Below are 12857 nucleotides of genomic sequence, written 5' to 3'. Positions count from 1 at the left end.
ACATGGGGGAAGAGCATGCCCGGCAGAAGGAACAGCAAGTGCAGATGCCCCAAGGGAAGGGCACGTACGCAATGTCTGAGGTACAGCAAACCAGCAGTGTGCCTGGAGCAGAAAGTGATAGGAGACAGTCACAGAGGTGACGCAGGGAGACAGATCATGTGAGGTTAGCGGGAGTATAGACGTTGTCACCTAGTCCCCAAATACCAGGACCGTAAGACCTCCCTGCAGCATGAGCACGTTTCAGAAGAACAAAACAAGAGACCTTACTCTGTACACTGAGTATTAAATGAACAATTCCTACAGATAACCCAAGCAAATATACAGTGCCCGGAAGAGGTGTTCTATAAATTCACGGATGAGAGTTGCATCAAGAAGTTAGAACAGGCGTGGGGGCCACTCCTAATTTTGCATGACTGACCCCTCCAAAGATAACTAGCATTCCTTCCCCTTTTTCCTAGAATCACAAACAGAACAGTCACCTGGATGTCTCATTGGCCTGACCCATTAGCACCAGGCATTGGAATCACAGGCCCTAAAAGGACCATATTTGGAACCAAGATAGTAGCTAAGGTTATCACCAGACAGTGGTGGGGAGGTATGGAGAGATGTGAAAGCTGCAGGTACGAACGCGGCCCCTGGTGCTGTGGAAAGCTAGTTTGGAAAGAGCTAGTGCGTGAACAGAGAGGGAGATTGTCCACCTGCTAAACTGTATTCTTCGCCATTGGTGTCCAGGAGAGAGGTGGCTCATCACCTGGCCTTCAAAGGGGCTCTCCTGACACAGATATTGGGAGCTTCTCAGGAGTGGGAGGTGCTCTGGCACGTGTCTTTGAGGTGTAGAGAATGCTATGTCAAGATGCCCAGAGGAGACCGGTTTGAAGCTCCCACAGAGGAACTGAGCTGGGAGCCCCGGGACCAGATAGTTGGGAGAGGTGGAGGCCAGGCATAATGAGGACAAGGTGACAGGCTCCATCCCCACCTCCTTGGGGGTGGGGCACCCAGTTCCCCAGAGTCCTCCCATCAGCCTGGCTACCTTGAACAGTAAATGGAAATAAAGTTAGTGTGCCGTTTATGCAAATGCAGCTTTTTAAAAAAAAAAATTCAATTAGCCAACATATAGTACATCATTAGTTGCAGATGTAGAGTTCAGTAATTCCTCGGTTGCATATCACACCCAGGGCTCGTCACATGCAAACGCAGCTTACAGACAAGCCCTCTTCCAGCCTGATTTTCTCCCCTCCACCCGGCCCTCCTGTGGAGAAACCGCACAGCCCTGATGGGCTTTTCTGACCGAGACTGTGCCTCTCACCCCAGTGGACCCCTCCTGTTAATTAAAAGGGGGTAAGGGACAAGAGAAAATGCAAATCCTCTGTCCTTGTAAACTCCATTAAATGGTTGGGTTCCTGTCCTGAGGGCAAAGGGGAGCCCCTGAATCCTTTCTAAGCAGGGGAGCAACCTGAATTTCCTCTTTCTCGTTTTCACCTACAAGGAACCCAGCAGAAGTATGCACCTTGCCTCTAAGGAGCCTATTGACCAGAAGGGTCAGTATTGCTGGAGGACAAGGGATAGTAGTTCATGAAGGACTTCTTCTTCATTTAATTTTTTAAAACATTCTTATTTATTTATTTGTCAGAGAGCGAGAGAGCACAAGCAGGGAGAGCGGCAGGCAGAGGGAGAAGCAGACTCCCCGCTGAGTGCAGAGCCCGATGCGGGGCTCGATCCCAAGGACCCCGGGATCACGACCTGAGCCGAAGGCAGACGCTTAACCGACTGAGCCACCCAGGCGTCCCAAGGATTGCTTCTTTAGGAGTGCTTCAGCTAGAGCAGCTTCCAACTTTCAGGACCAGTGACAGCATAGGGAGTTGACCCATTCCTTTTCTCCCCCTCTCTCCAGAGCTCCTTTGAGCCCTCACCTGGACCCATCCGCTCACAGTCCTTGACCACTTTTGCCATGATTGCCTTTCCCGGCAGCACTCACCTGCCCATGAGTTTCAACACCCCAGCCACCACCAAGGACTGTTTGGATTCCTCAGCTGCTCAGCACAAGATGGCTTTAAACCCCTGGAAACAAAAGAAGAAAAAAAACCCTCAAATCACTGTACGTCCTTCAAGAGGCCTGGGAATAAACTCCCATATAATAAGAGATGAGTTCCAACCTTCACAAACTGCTCCTAGGGGAGTGGTATGGTTTGAGGGATCTATGCCCTAAGTAAGGATGGTAAAGTCAAGGGCACTGTCCCAAGCTTGACACCAACCACCACCACCCCCACCCCACCCCCCGCCAAGAGAGGGGAGCAAACTTGCATCTAGTGGGTGGGATATCCTATCCACGTGGAATTTACACAAAAGGGACTGAAGAAAGCAGAAACAGTGACCTAAACCCCAGGAACTGCTTCTTGGCTTGGCATCTGGGAATTCACTCAGCCCTCTTTGTAGAGGATATTCAACCATGGCCCAGATCAGGTTTCTTTTAATTATTAGTCAGGTAAGACCCATGAGCTACAAATTGTAGCACTGTTCAACTCCTTTGGAGGCCAGGCTTCCAGCAACTCCAAGCATTCAGAACTCAGCTATTAATACCCCCAGAGATCTCTCAGTGTCTCATAGATAGCCCAAAGTTGTGTCACGTGATTTTCTAGCAGACAGAGCTACATTGAGGCAGGCCAGTTATGTTAAAAACATGGCCACCAGACTGGGAGATCTGGCAACAAAGAGACGTGACCGTTGATAGCAGAGAAAGATGGCAGAAATGATCTGGGACCATTTAGTAGAGGGATCCAGAACCTTGCCCACCTCAGTAAATCCCTCAGGGCCACACCCTATCACGGTCCAGTGTAATAGATCGTGTTCATTATTTATCCAAGCCATCAAGAAAAGTTTACCTGTATTTCCTGATAACTGTTTAAGAAGATAGGGAAGTAATGCCTTTGGGAAAGATTTTTACTAAAAGGTAAAAGACGTTGGTGTTTAATTTTAATTTACTAAAAGATGTTGGTGTTTCAAAAGATGTGTCAGTTAGCTGGAAGATGTCACTTTGGTCAAACACCCAATTCCTCAGTGCCGCTGGGCTATAAGTAAAGGGTTGTAGTCAGAGCTGGAAGACACTAAAAGATTTTATTACATGGGAGTTTATTCCCAGGCCTCTTGAAGGACTTACAACCATTTTATAGGGAAGGACATTAAAGCACAAATAGTTGCCTAAGGTCACACACCCTGATGGTAGCAGAGCTGGGGCCAGAACCCAGTCGTGACTTCCAACCCCATACTCTTTTCACCCCACCATGTTGCATCAAGCTCAGACACCTCAGTTTAGCTTTAAAAAGACAACAAGGGGCGCCTTGGTGGCTCAGTCGGTTAGGCGTCCGACTCTTGATTTTGGCTCACGTTCAGATCTCGGGGTCGTGAAATTGAGCCCCGCATCGGGCTCTGCGCTCAGCAGGGCGTTTGCTTGGGGTTCTCTCCCTCTTCCTCTGCCCCTCCCCTACTCTGTGTGCTCTCTTTCTCTCTCTATAAAAAAACAAAAAAGAAAGAACAAAATACGAGTTGAAAGAACAGTCAGCAGGACAGCAGGTCCAGGAGGGGGCCCTCTGGTGGCCCTGAGAGGATCGCCTTGGTCGGTTGTCAAGCAGAAGGTGACCCATTACTATGCACTAAACCCTATATATGCATTATCACCTGGACGTCTCACCACGAACCTGGGAGATGGGGAATGTTGGCTAAGGGAAAGGTAGTATGAGCCTCTGACTCTCTTCCTTCTGCATAGCCTAATTAAGAAAAGGCCTGGGCAGGGCGCCTGGGTGGCTCAGTTGGTGAAGCGTCTGCCTTCAGCTCAGGTCATGATCTCAGGGTCCTGGGATCGAGCCCCACATCGGGCTCCCTGCTCCGTGGGTAGCCTGCTTCTCCCTCTCCCTCTGCCCCTCCCCTGGCTCATGCTGTCTCTCTCTCTGTAGCTCTCTGTCTCAAATGAATAAATAATAATCTTTTTTAAAAAAAAAAGAAAAGAAGAAGAAGAAGAAAAGGCCTGGGCATCACTCTCTCAGAAGGTCAGGACCTCTTCTTCCATGTGACTCTCTCGACACATGGGTGAATATGAAAGGGTCCAGGACCATGTTTGACACAAAGGCTGCTGGCACTTGCTCCTTGCTTTGGAGTTTCTTAGGTACCCCCTCACCCCTGATTTAGAGGTGTGGGCATAGAGATGTAGAGATCGATGTGGGCATAGAGATGTAGAGAACAACCTGGCCAAGCTCACACGGTGAGTAAATGCTGGAGCAGAGATTTGAACCCAGGCCGGTCTCACCTCATTCACTCAAAAATGAATTCCTTTGCACTGAGTGTGTTTGCACGGGCACTTTGAGTGGGAGCGGAACGAGTAGGACATTTTGTCTTCAGACGCGTGTCACAGAGGCTCACACAGAGCAGCTTCCGGCTGCTGTTCGGTGCAGCGTCACTCAGACGTTTCCAAAGCTGCCCCGTAATCATCCGTAAACCTTGTTTATAGTAGACCAATTTCAACCCTTTCAGCGTAAAGGCCGAACCCTTCATCATCTTCTTTCTTCTTTCCCAGCAAAACCCCAATCTTCTTTCTTCTTTGGAGCCGGAAAGACCTAATTCATGCTTTCACTAAATTCCCTGAAAAGAAGCCGAGTGGGATTTGAGTTTGGCTCCCAGATCTGGCAAAACAAATTTGGGAATTCCAGTGTTGGCAAGAATAAGATTGCCGTCAGGCCCCACGGGCCCACTCTCAGACTGACGGCCTTGTAGTGTGGTTCTGCGGTTTTCGGGGAGTTGCAGCAAACCAGTCAGAGATCAGGAGCTTCCAATCTAGGTGAATCACTCCCAACAGGTAAAATAATGATCACTTCCAGTGGGTAAAATGATCAGCAAGGGGATGAATGCCATTGGAAATCATTTCTGTGGTTAATGGTATTGTTATGTTCCCAGCAGAGCCCTTTGGAGATCAAGGACTTTTTTTTTTTTTTTCCCTGATGTCATCTCCTTCGGCAACCACTCAGGGGTGGGTGGGAAGAAGCACTTTCCGTCTGAAGCTCTTTTTTCCGTCTTTCAGGAGAAAGCAAAGCAAGAGGAGCCCACCCTTCTAGTGGTTTCTGGAGAAGAGAAGAGTATAACCAAACCAAAAGAAGCTGACAAAAAGAAGCTGAAAAAAGACAGTGCAGGTTGGCACATCCTCACCCTCATTCAGAAACGTGTATGATGGGCTTAATTGCTGTGTGAGAGGAGCTATAGAATATGATTTACCTAGGCTGCTGTCTGTCCCTGGTACCCTCTGAGAGCTTTCAGTTTAAGATGCATATCAAAGGGGTCCAGCTTCCTCCATCTAAACTGCCCGACTCATACCATTGCCACGTGTGTGGGATCAAGGTAAAAGATTATGCCTGGATTGCTATTTTGTCGAAATGAATTTCCAACCAGAGAGGTGTGTAGCTCTTGCTTGTTTGTAAGCTTGTTTAATCCTCTCTAAGGCTAAGGTATATCTGAGGGTGGCCAATGAGTCCCCCTTCAGTGTCCCCTGAACACCAGAACCAGACAATAATAACAGAATTAGCTCAAAACTAGTTTTTTAAGGTTGCTCTTCTCTTCCAGTAGAGAGAAAAAGGTCTTATGATAACAGTGAGACCAGTTCCCATATCCACAGGCGAAGTGGGCTCGGGCAGCTGTAGACACATGTCCTTGGCAGCCAACACCTACCAAATCCCCCAAACCACAAATACCACTGGGGTGAAAATCTGGGTGTGTGTATGTGTATGTGTGTGTGTGTGTGTGTGTGTGTGTGTGTGCATGGGGATGTTGGTTCCAGCTGATGGCAACCTAATTTCAAGCAATACTTGATAAAACAAAATTCCAGTTCCACAGTTAAGTTGAGCAGTTATTTCATATTTTTTTTTTTGCCACAAAGGATTTCACATGTGGGTTCAAAAAAAGGATATCCCTAAACACATTTTTCCATGGAAACTCACAAAACCACAAAACTGTCCCGAAACATACACACACACACACACAGAAGAAAACGAAATGAAATTTAAATTTTTCTTTTTAATCTTTTTCTCTTATTGTTTTTAATAGCTGTCCCTTTTACACACAGAGGATAGAACAGATCTGGTGTCCGTGGGGGCAGATACTTGGGTTTTCCATAAATGGGAGTGGTTTGGAGTGCAGCCAGCTACGCCCAGTGCCCTGTCGCTGGATAGGAAACCACTAGATGGAGGGTGGGGATGCACTGGATGATGAGGCAGAGAAGGCAGAGATCCTTCCCCCGGGGGTGGGGGGGGTGGGGTGGTGGTGATCAAACTGAGTCCCTCAGCAAAAGTACTAGAGAGGAGAGGGGCACTCTGTGTCACCGCTGCCTTGCATTTGACCTGAAGGCTGTGTGGACTTATGTCATTGTTAAGGCTTTCCAAGAATTGCCTTGCCTGTATATTACATCAGATTCGTTTACTACAAGAGAGTAAAAAGCAAAAGAAAAGGGGGCCACAATCTTACCTCCCAGATAACACCCCCCCGTTGACACCTTTCTAAAAAGTAAAACAATGCCCGCACACGATGTGAAAATTAAATAGAATCAAGTAAAAAATATAAATACTAATTAGAAAGTAAAATTCCCCTTTGTCAGGCCCCAGTCAGTTTCCTAAAGGGTAATCGTTGTTACAGGTTCAAAAACGGCCTTTTTTTTTTTTTTTTAAGATTTTTATTTATTTATTTGACACAGAGAGAGAGCGACAGCGAGAGAGGGAACACAAGCAGGGGGAGTGAGAGAGGGAGAAGCAGGCTTCCCACCGAGCAGGGAGCCCGATGCAGGGCTCGAATCCAGGACCCTGGGATCATGACCTGAGCCGGAGGCAGACGCTTAAGGACTGAGCCACCAATCGCCCCCCAAAACGGCCTTTTAACGTGTCTCACGACTAACGGTGGACCAGACTATTGATTTGCTGTCAATGAGCCGACCTTGTAATTGGTTGGTAAAATTGGGATTACACTTGGATTTAAACATTTCCAACTGCAGAGGCTAATAGTGACCAAGTCGCCAGCTCTCTTCTGAATAGCTGCTTCCTTATACCGAAGAAGTCAGTAGTGAATAGGTACCCACGGGGCTCCGGGGCAGAATCCTCTTATTTTAGGAAGTCCGAGGCATGCATATTTTTTTCTTTTCCTTATTTCTGTTGGGTACAGGTGTCTCAAGCCTGAAGCAGAGCAAGAGAACTGAAATTTCTGATGAGACAGCAGACCAGGCTGCAGGAGCGGACGCTGCGGGGAGTCAGAGCTCCCCATTGTCAGCAGCGCACGGAAGACATCTCCCCAAAAAAGGATCAAGTGCTTCGGGATCGAGTGAGTGTGCGCCCACAGGAAGAAGCCTTAAGCAGTCCATTCGAGGGCTTGGCCTAGCTGAGAGGGCTGGGTCCCCGCCTGCCGAGAAGCCTGCCACAGAGTGTCTTCTCTGGAACCTGTCTCTGGAGCGCCGAGTCAGGGAGCCGCCCACCACTCCGCAGGCAGAACGCGCTACCCCTCAGGAGCTGCTTCCAGATCAAGATGGCAAGGGAAAGAGAAAGGCTGGGGCAGATGTGGACGCCGGAAAAGGCCCGGCGTCCCAGGCTGTACCCGAAGACACGGCACAGTCCGTGGTCGGTGGCCCGTCGCCGTGCCACGAAGATGGGGCCTCCGGAGGCCAGCGGCCAGAAGCCAGAGCTGCTCGTTCATCCGCGGCGGAAGGCCCTTCTCCAACCCCGGACGATGTCCTCTTCTCAGGGGCCATGGAGGCTCAAGTGTTCACGGATCCTTCTCAGGTGCAGTCTGAAGGGGAAGAAGCTTTCAGCTTTGATGTGCAAGCGAGCAACTTGAAAATGGCGTCAGTGCAAGGTATCCCCGCTGTCTGCAGAGAGATGTCTCCCGGAAACGTCCTCCCGGCCTTCGCCGCGAGCATTTCAGGTCCGGCAAGTGCTTTGGCCGAGAGAGGCAGGTGTGCGGAGAGGCTGCCTTCCAGAAGCCTCGCCTGGGCGGCTGAAGAAGCGTCCTCGGATCCAGAGGGTGCTTCCGAGGAGGAGAGCGGTTCGGGGCAGCAGCTGCTTCCCAGGCCTTCTTTCCAGTCCCCGGGGAAGCCTGCCGAGGAGCGACAAGTCTTCACCGAGTCGCAAAGCTCGGCCGCGCGAGCGAGCGGCCCTGAGCGGCAGCTGGCTGCGAGCTCCTCTCCGCGGGCCTTCCGGAAGCCGGCGGCGGGAGCAGCGTCCTCGGATCCCCCGAGAGCGTCGGCGGAGGAGAGCGGGGCGCAGCGGCTGCTGGCTCCCGCACACCCCTCCCAGGCCTTGGGGAAGCCTGACGGTGACCAAGAGGCCACAGACTCAAAAAGTTCTGGGGGCTCGGGCAGTTCTGACGAGCGGCTGACGCCCACCTGTGCCGCGCAGGCCTTGCAGGGGCCCGAGGACAAAGGCCGCACAGACCCCCACGGTCACGTGGAGAGGAAGCACAACAGTGCGGGCGCCCGGAGCAGCTCCGAGGAGGACGTGCCTCCCAGGCGCCCTTCCCAGGCCTCGGGGCAGCCCGCAGACCAACAGCACGGCGCCTCGGCTGCGAAGCACCTCCCCGAGGAGTGGGGGGTGTCCGTGGGGCGGCTCGCTCTGGCCTTTTCGAGGCCGATTCTTCAGCAGCAAGCGTCCTCGGGGTCGGCGAGGCCCCCGGGCCCTCCCCGGAGCAGCCCCGCGGAGCCGGCGCCCGCCCGGCAGCCCGTCCGGTCCTGGCGGAGCCCTCAGGCCGAGCGGCAGGCCCCCGCGGGTCCCGCCGTGCGGTGGGCCATTGCTCTGGAGCCGCCGCCGCCGCCCAGAATCTCGTCTAAGCGCCTGCTGAGGCCTCGGCCTGAGCAAGCCGTCCGCAAAGGTCCAGAAATGGCTGCCGCCGTCGGGGTGACTTCCGTGGACCTGCTGCTGCTGCCGCCGCTGCCGCCGCCGCCCCCGAGACCGCATTCTCAGCGGCCGCTGGAACCCATCGCCGAGCAGGCGACCCGGGAGGACCCCGAGTCCTCGGCTGCGGAGGGGAGCATTTCGGTGGAGCTGCCGCCGCTCCGCCAGGCGGTCGTGAGACCCGTCATTGAGCAGCAAGGGTGCCTGGGTGCCGAAGGCGCTGTGGTCGAAAAGAACGTCCCTGGGCAGCCGCCGCCGCTGCCCGGATATCATGCTCAGCTCCCGACGCGCCCTCTGGTCCCGCCACCGGCCTCTGCCAGTCCCGAAAGCCCGGCAGCTTTTGCGGAGCCTCTGCCTCTCAAAGTGCTTGCCCAGGCCTCGATGAAGCCCGGAGTGGAACCGAATGTGTCCTCGGGTCCGAAGGGCGCCGCCGCGGAGAAGGTCATTTCAGTGGAGCTGCCGCTCCCCCCAGATTCTGCTGCGTCCTTGACAAATACTAAGGCCCCGCAAGCATCCGAGACGGCTGTCGGGGAGGGCCCGTCCGTGGAGCCACCGCCCAGAGGCCCCTCCCAGCCCTCGGTGAGGCCGAAAGTCCAGCCGCAGCCCCGCCGGCTGGCCGCGGTGGGCGCTTCGGCTGCCACCGCCCGGCCCGCCCTGGGTCCCGCCCTGGGTCCCGCCCTCAGTCCCGCCCTGGGTCCCGCCCTCGGCCCCGCCCTCGGCCCCGCCCTGGCGCCGGGCCCGGCGTCCCCCAGAAGCGTCTACCAGTCCTGGCTGAGCTGCTCAGGCGAGCGCGAGGGCTTTGTGAGTGCCCAGAGCGCTGCTCTGGAGTGGGGCATTTCTCTGGAGCCGCTGCCCCCGCCGCCCCCGCCGCCTCCGCTGCCCCCGCTGCCTCCCAGAAAGCCTTCTCAGAACCCGAGGAGGCAGGGAGGGGAGCGAGCAGCCTCCCGGCGGTCGGCGAGCGCTCCTCCAGGATGGGACGCTCCTCCAGCACCCGGCGCTCCCGCCGCTGCCGCGCCGAAGCCTCCCAGATGCGCTTTCCAGTCCCGGGGGAACACAAAAGTCAAGCAGCCCGTCTCCGAGGCCCTAGAGGGCGCCGAGGCCCTGAGGATCATGACTATGGAGCAGCGGCACTCTCTCCGAAGGTCTTCTCAGGCCCTGAGCGCAGCAGTGGTCAAGCCCCCGGCCTCCGCAGCTCCAGAAAGGACTGCCACCCAGGGGGGTGCTTCTGCAGAGCCGCTGCCTTCCAGGCAGCCTTCCCAGTCCCCTGGGAGATGCAAAGGGCAGCAAGTGTCGTCCAGCTGTGAGAGCGCTCCTGCTGAGGCGGCCGTGTCTGGGAAGCCAGTGCCTTCCAAGTATCCTACCCAGGTCTCATCCAGGTCCAAGGTTCAGGAGGTGTCCTCCCGTCTAGAGAATACGGCTGCCGAAGGAGGCTCGGCTAAGAAACCGCCGGTGCCCAGGCATCCTTCCCAGTCGTTTGTGAAGTTTATGGCAGAACAAGTCTTTTCCGAGAGCCCTGCCGGTCCTCCATCTGCGAATCAACTTTCCAAAGCTCCGTTGAGGTCTAAAGTCCAGTACCCAGCTTGCTCGGGCCCAAAGGATGCCAGTACCGAGGGAGGCATCTCGTCGAAGCTGCTGCCTACAGCACGCCCTTTACAGCCCCCGGGGGGGCCTGAAGGCCCCAGAGCAGTTCTCCCACATTCAGAGAGTGCCCCTGCGAAGCCCAAGTGGAGCAGTTCCAAGGAGCCGCTGCCCCCGGGACACCTGTCCCCGGCACCCGCGAGCTTGGCGAAGCTCGCGTCCCAGCAAGTCTCCTCCCTGCTCTCTCAGGGCTCTCCTGAAATACAGAAGCGCTCTGAAGAATGGCTGCCTTCCAGAGGCCTTCCCCAGGCCAAGGAGGGGGCCGAATTGCAGCCCCAGCTTTTCTCCCCAGGCCCCGTGAGTGCCCCTGCAGGTTGGAGCAGGTCTGAGGAGTGCTGGCCTCCGCAGCCTAGACACACTCCCCAGGCACCGGCCGAGCCCGAATGTTTGCCCCAGGTCCGGCCAGGTTCCGTGAGGGCTGCCGCTGAGGGCCCCCTCTCGGAGAGCCACCCCGCCAGCCAGGCCCCACCAAGAGGCCCGGCTTCTCTAAGCAAGACCAAGAAACATCGCCAAGGCCCTGAAGACCTCATTAATAGCCTGCCTCCCGCTACCAAATCCATGAAGCTCAGCATGGCTCCTACCAGGCAGGCATCCACTGCTGGGGACACTTACTCCAAGGGGGAAGGTCTCGAGAGCGGCCATCAAAGTAACATCCATGCAAACGAATCCTCCAGTGAGTCTGGTGTTGAAACCCTTTTTGGAGTTCGCCTGAGAAAAGTCCCTTCCTTGAAGAAGCACGAGAGTGAGAAACAAGATGACCTTACCGAGCTTTCTTCACTCTCCTTGGGCCCGGTTTCATCTTCCACATGTAAAGAACAGCGAATCAGAAGAAGCGTTTCCCAGGGGCTCCTGGGCAGCGTAGAGAACCCCGCCACAGCATCTGACGTGGCGGAGAAGCAACAGAGCAGGCCCAAATCCGAAAGCATGGCCAAGAAGCAACCTGTTTACAAGGTCCCAGGTGAGACTTCCTCTTTCCAGAGGGCAAGGAGGTACCAAGTGGAGGGAAGAACTAGAAATCAAAGTCTTGAATGGGGGAGGAAGTCTGCTCCAGCCTTGCCTGCTGAGTTGTTGCTTTGATACGGCTGGCTTGTGGATTTTAGGAGCAGGATGATGCCCCATTCTGGCTTAATGGATCTGGAGATGGTTAATTTTGAGTCTTCCCTGTCCCAGGGACATCCATCCATCCACATTCTGTGATGGACACACGACCATCTGCCTATTCCTTCTGCGCACCTTCCCTTTGGATGGAATTTTATACCTTTCTCAAAATACTTCGACACATATGCTCCCCACCCCCCTCCCACAACATCATGTGGTTTTTAAAAGCCAGCTCATTAGTAGAGCACTACGTTCAGACTCGCAGCTTGAAATCTTAATTTACTGTAAATGCTTATACTTCCAAAGCTGCTTCCCACACCTGAAATGTCTAAGAATCTAGAGCTAGGTGATCTTTTGAGCACCGATCTCTCTCAAAGCCTTTGTACCTTCACCCTGACCAACCCTGGTCTTCACACCTAGAACCACACCCGTGTAACCACGCACTTGCACGAGGGAATATGTAATGTCGATATAAGATACTCCTTGGACTTCAAGGAATGCCATCAGTAGCCTGAGCCTCTGGCCTCCTGGGAGTTTTCCCAGCCCACCTGGTCACCCTGGTCCTACCCTGATTTGGGGATACGAAGAGGGATGGATGAGGGAGGGTGAGGGACCAGTAAGAGGATGGTATGCAAATTCTGATCTACGCAAGGAGCTCTTGCCTTGCCATGTTGTGGGGATGGCGCCAAAGAAGTGGGGGCCCTTTTCGATGGGATCTCTGTTCATTTTCATCTGGCAATTAACAAGGATGCCATCTGGTACATTAGTGTGGGTAGGCCCCGGCCCAGCTCGAGACCCTGCCTGCCTCACTTCAGTTCTAACCACTCTCCTTCCTTTCTCAGGAAAGGCTCTTGGTCGACAGTCAGATTACGCCGCCTCAGAGCCAGCTTGGATAACCATGGTAAAGCAGAGGCAGATGAGCTCCCAGGCCCACATTCCTAAGAAAGAGGCAAAAACCAAGAACAAAGCTGGAGCCAAGCCTGAGGCCAAAGAGCCTAGACGTTGGGGAGAACCTGCGGCAGCCTACAAAACCCTCCAGAAGGTTACTAGAGTTGGTTGACTAAGCTTGCGTCGGGACCTCTGCCAAGCCTGCGGCTCCCCACGTCTTTGGGTGCCCTAATCAAGGCAGGGGGGCTCTTCAGGGGAAGAGTCGTGCCTGGTACTCAGACAATAATGTGCCCGGCTTTATGCTCTGAAAGGGTTTGTGGAAAGTAATGA

General features: G+C 54.1%; 1 protein-coding gene across 1 annotated transcript; it reads left to right on the top strand.

The window, feature by feature from the left end:
• Window positions 1-71: 71 nt before the first annotated feature.
• Window positions 72-12640, top strand: LOC116629426 (acrosomal protein KIAA1210-like; the record flags this gene model as incomplete). Its single annotated transcript, XM_032399714.1, has 5 exons — window positions 72-80; window positions 1892-2095; window positions 5066-5206; window positions 7503-11499; window positions 12482-12640. Coding segments are annotated over exons 1-5 (4510 nt in total), but the record flags the coding sequence as incomplete, so codon positions are not given.
• Between the last annotated feature and the right edge of the window lie 217 nt (window positions 12641-12857).

The sequence above is a fragment of the Phoca vitulina genome, unplaced genomic scaffold (genome assembly GCF_004348235.1).
Source record: "Phoca vitulina isolate PV1807 unplaced genomic scaffold, GSC_HSeal_1.0 scaffold840, whole genome shotgun sequence".
Classification (NCBI taxonomy): domain Eukaryota; kingdom Metazoa; phylum Chordata; class Mammalia; order Carnivora; family Phocidae; genus Phoca; species Phoca vitulina.
Note: the sequence above shows the minus strand (reverse complement) of the source record. Positions and strands in the feature narration are given on the sequence as shown.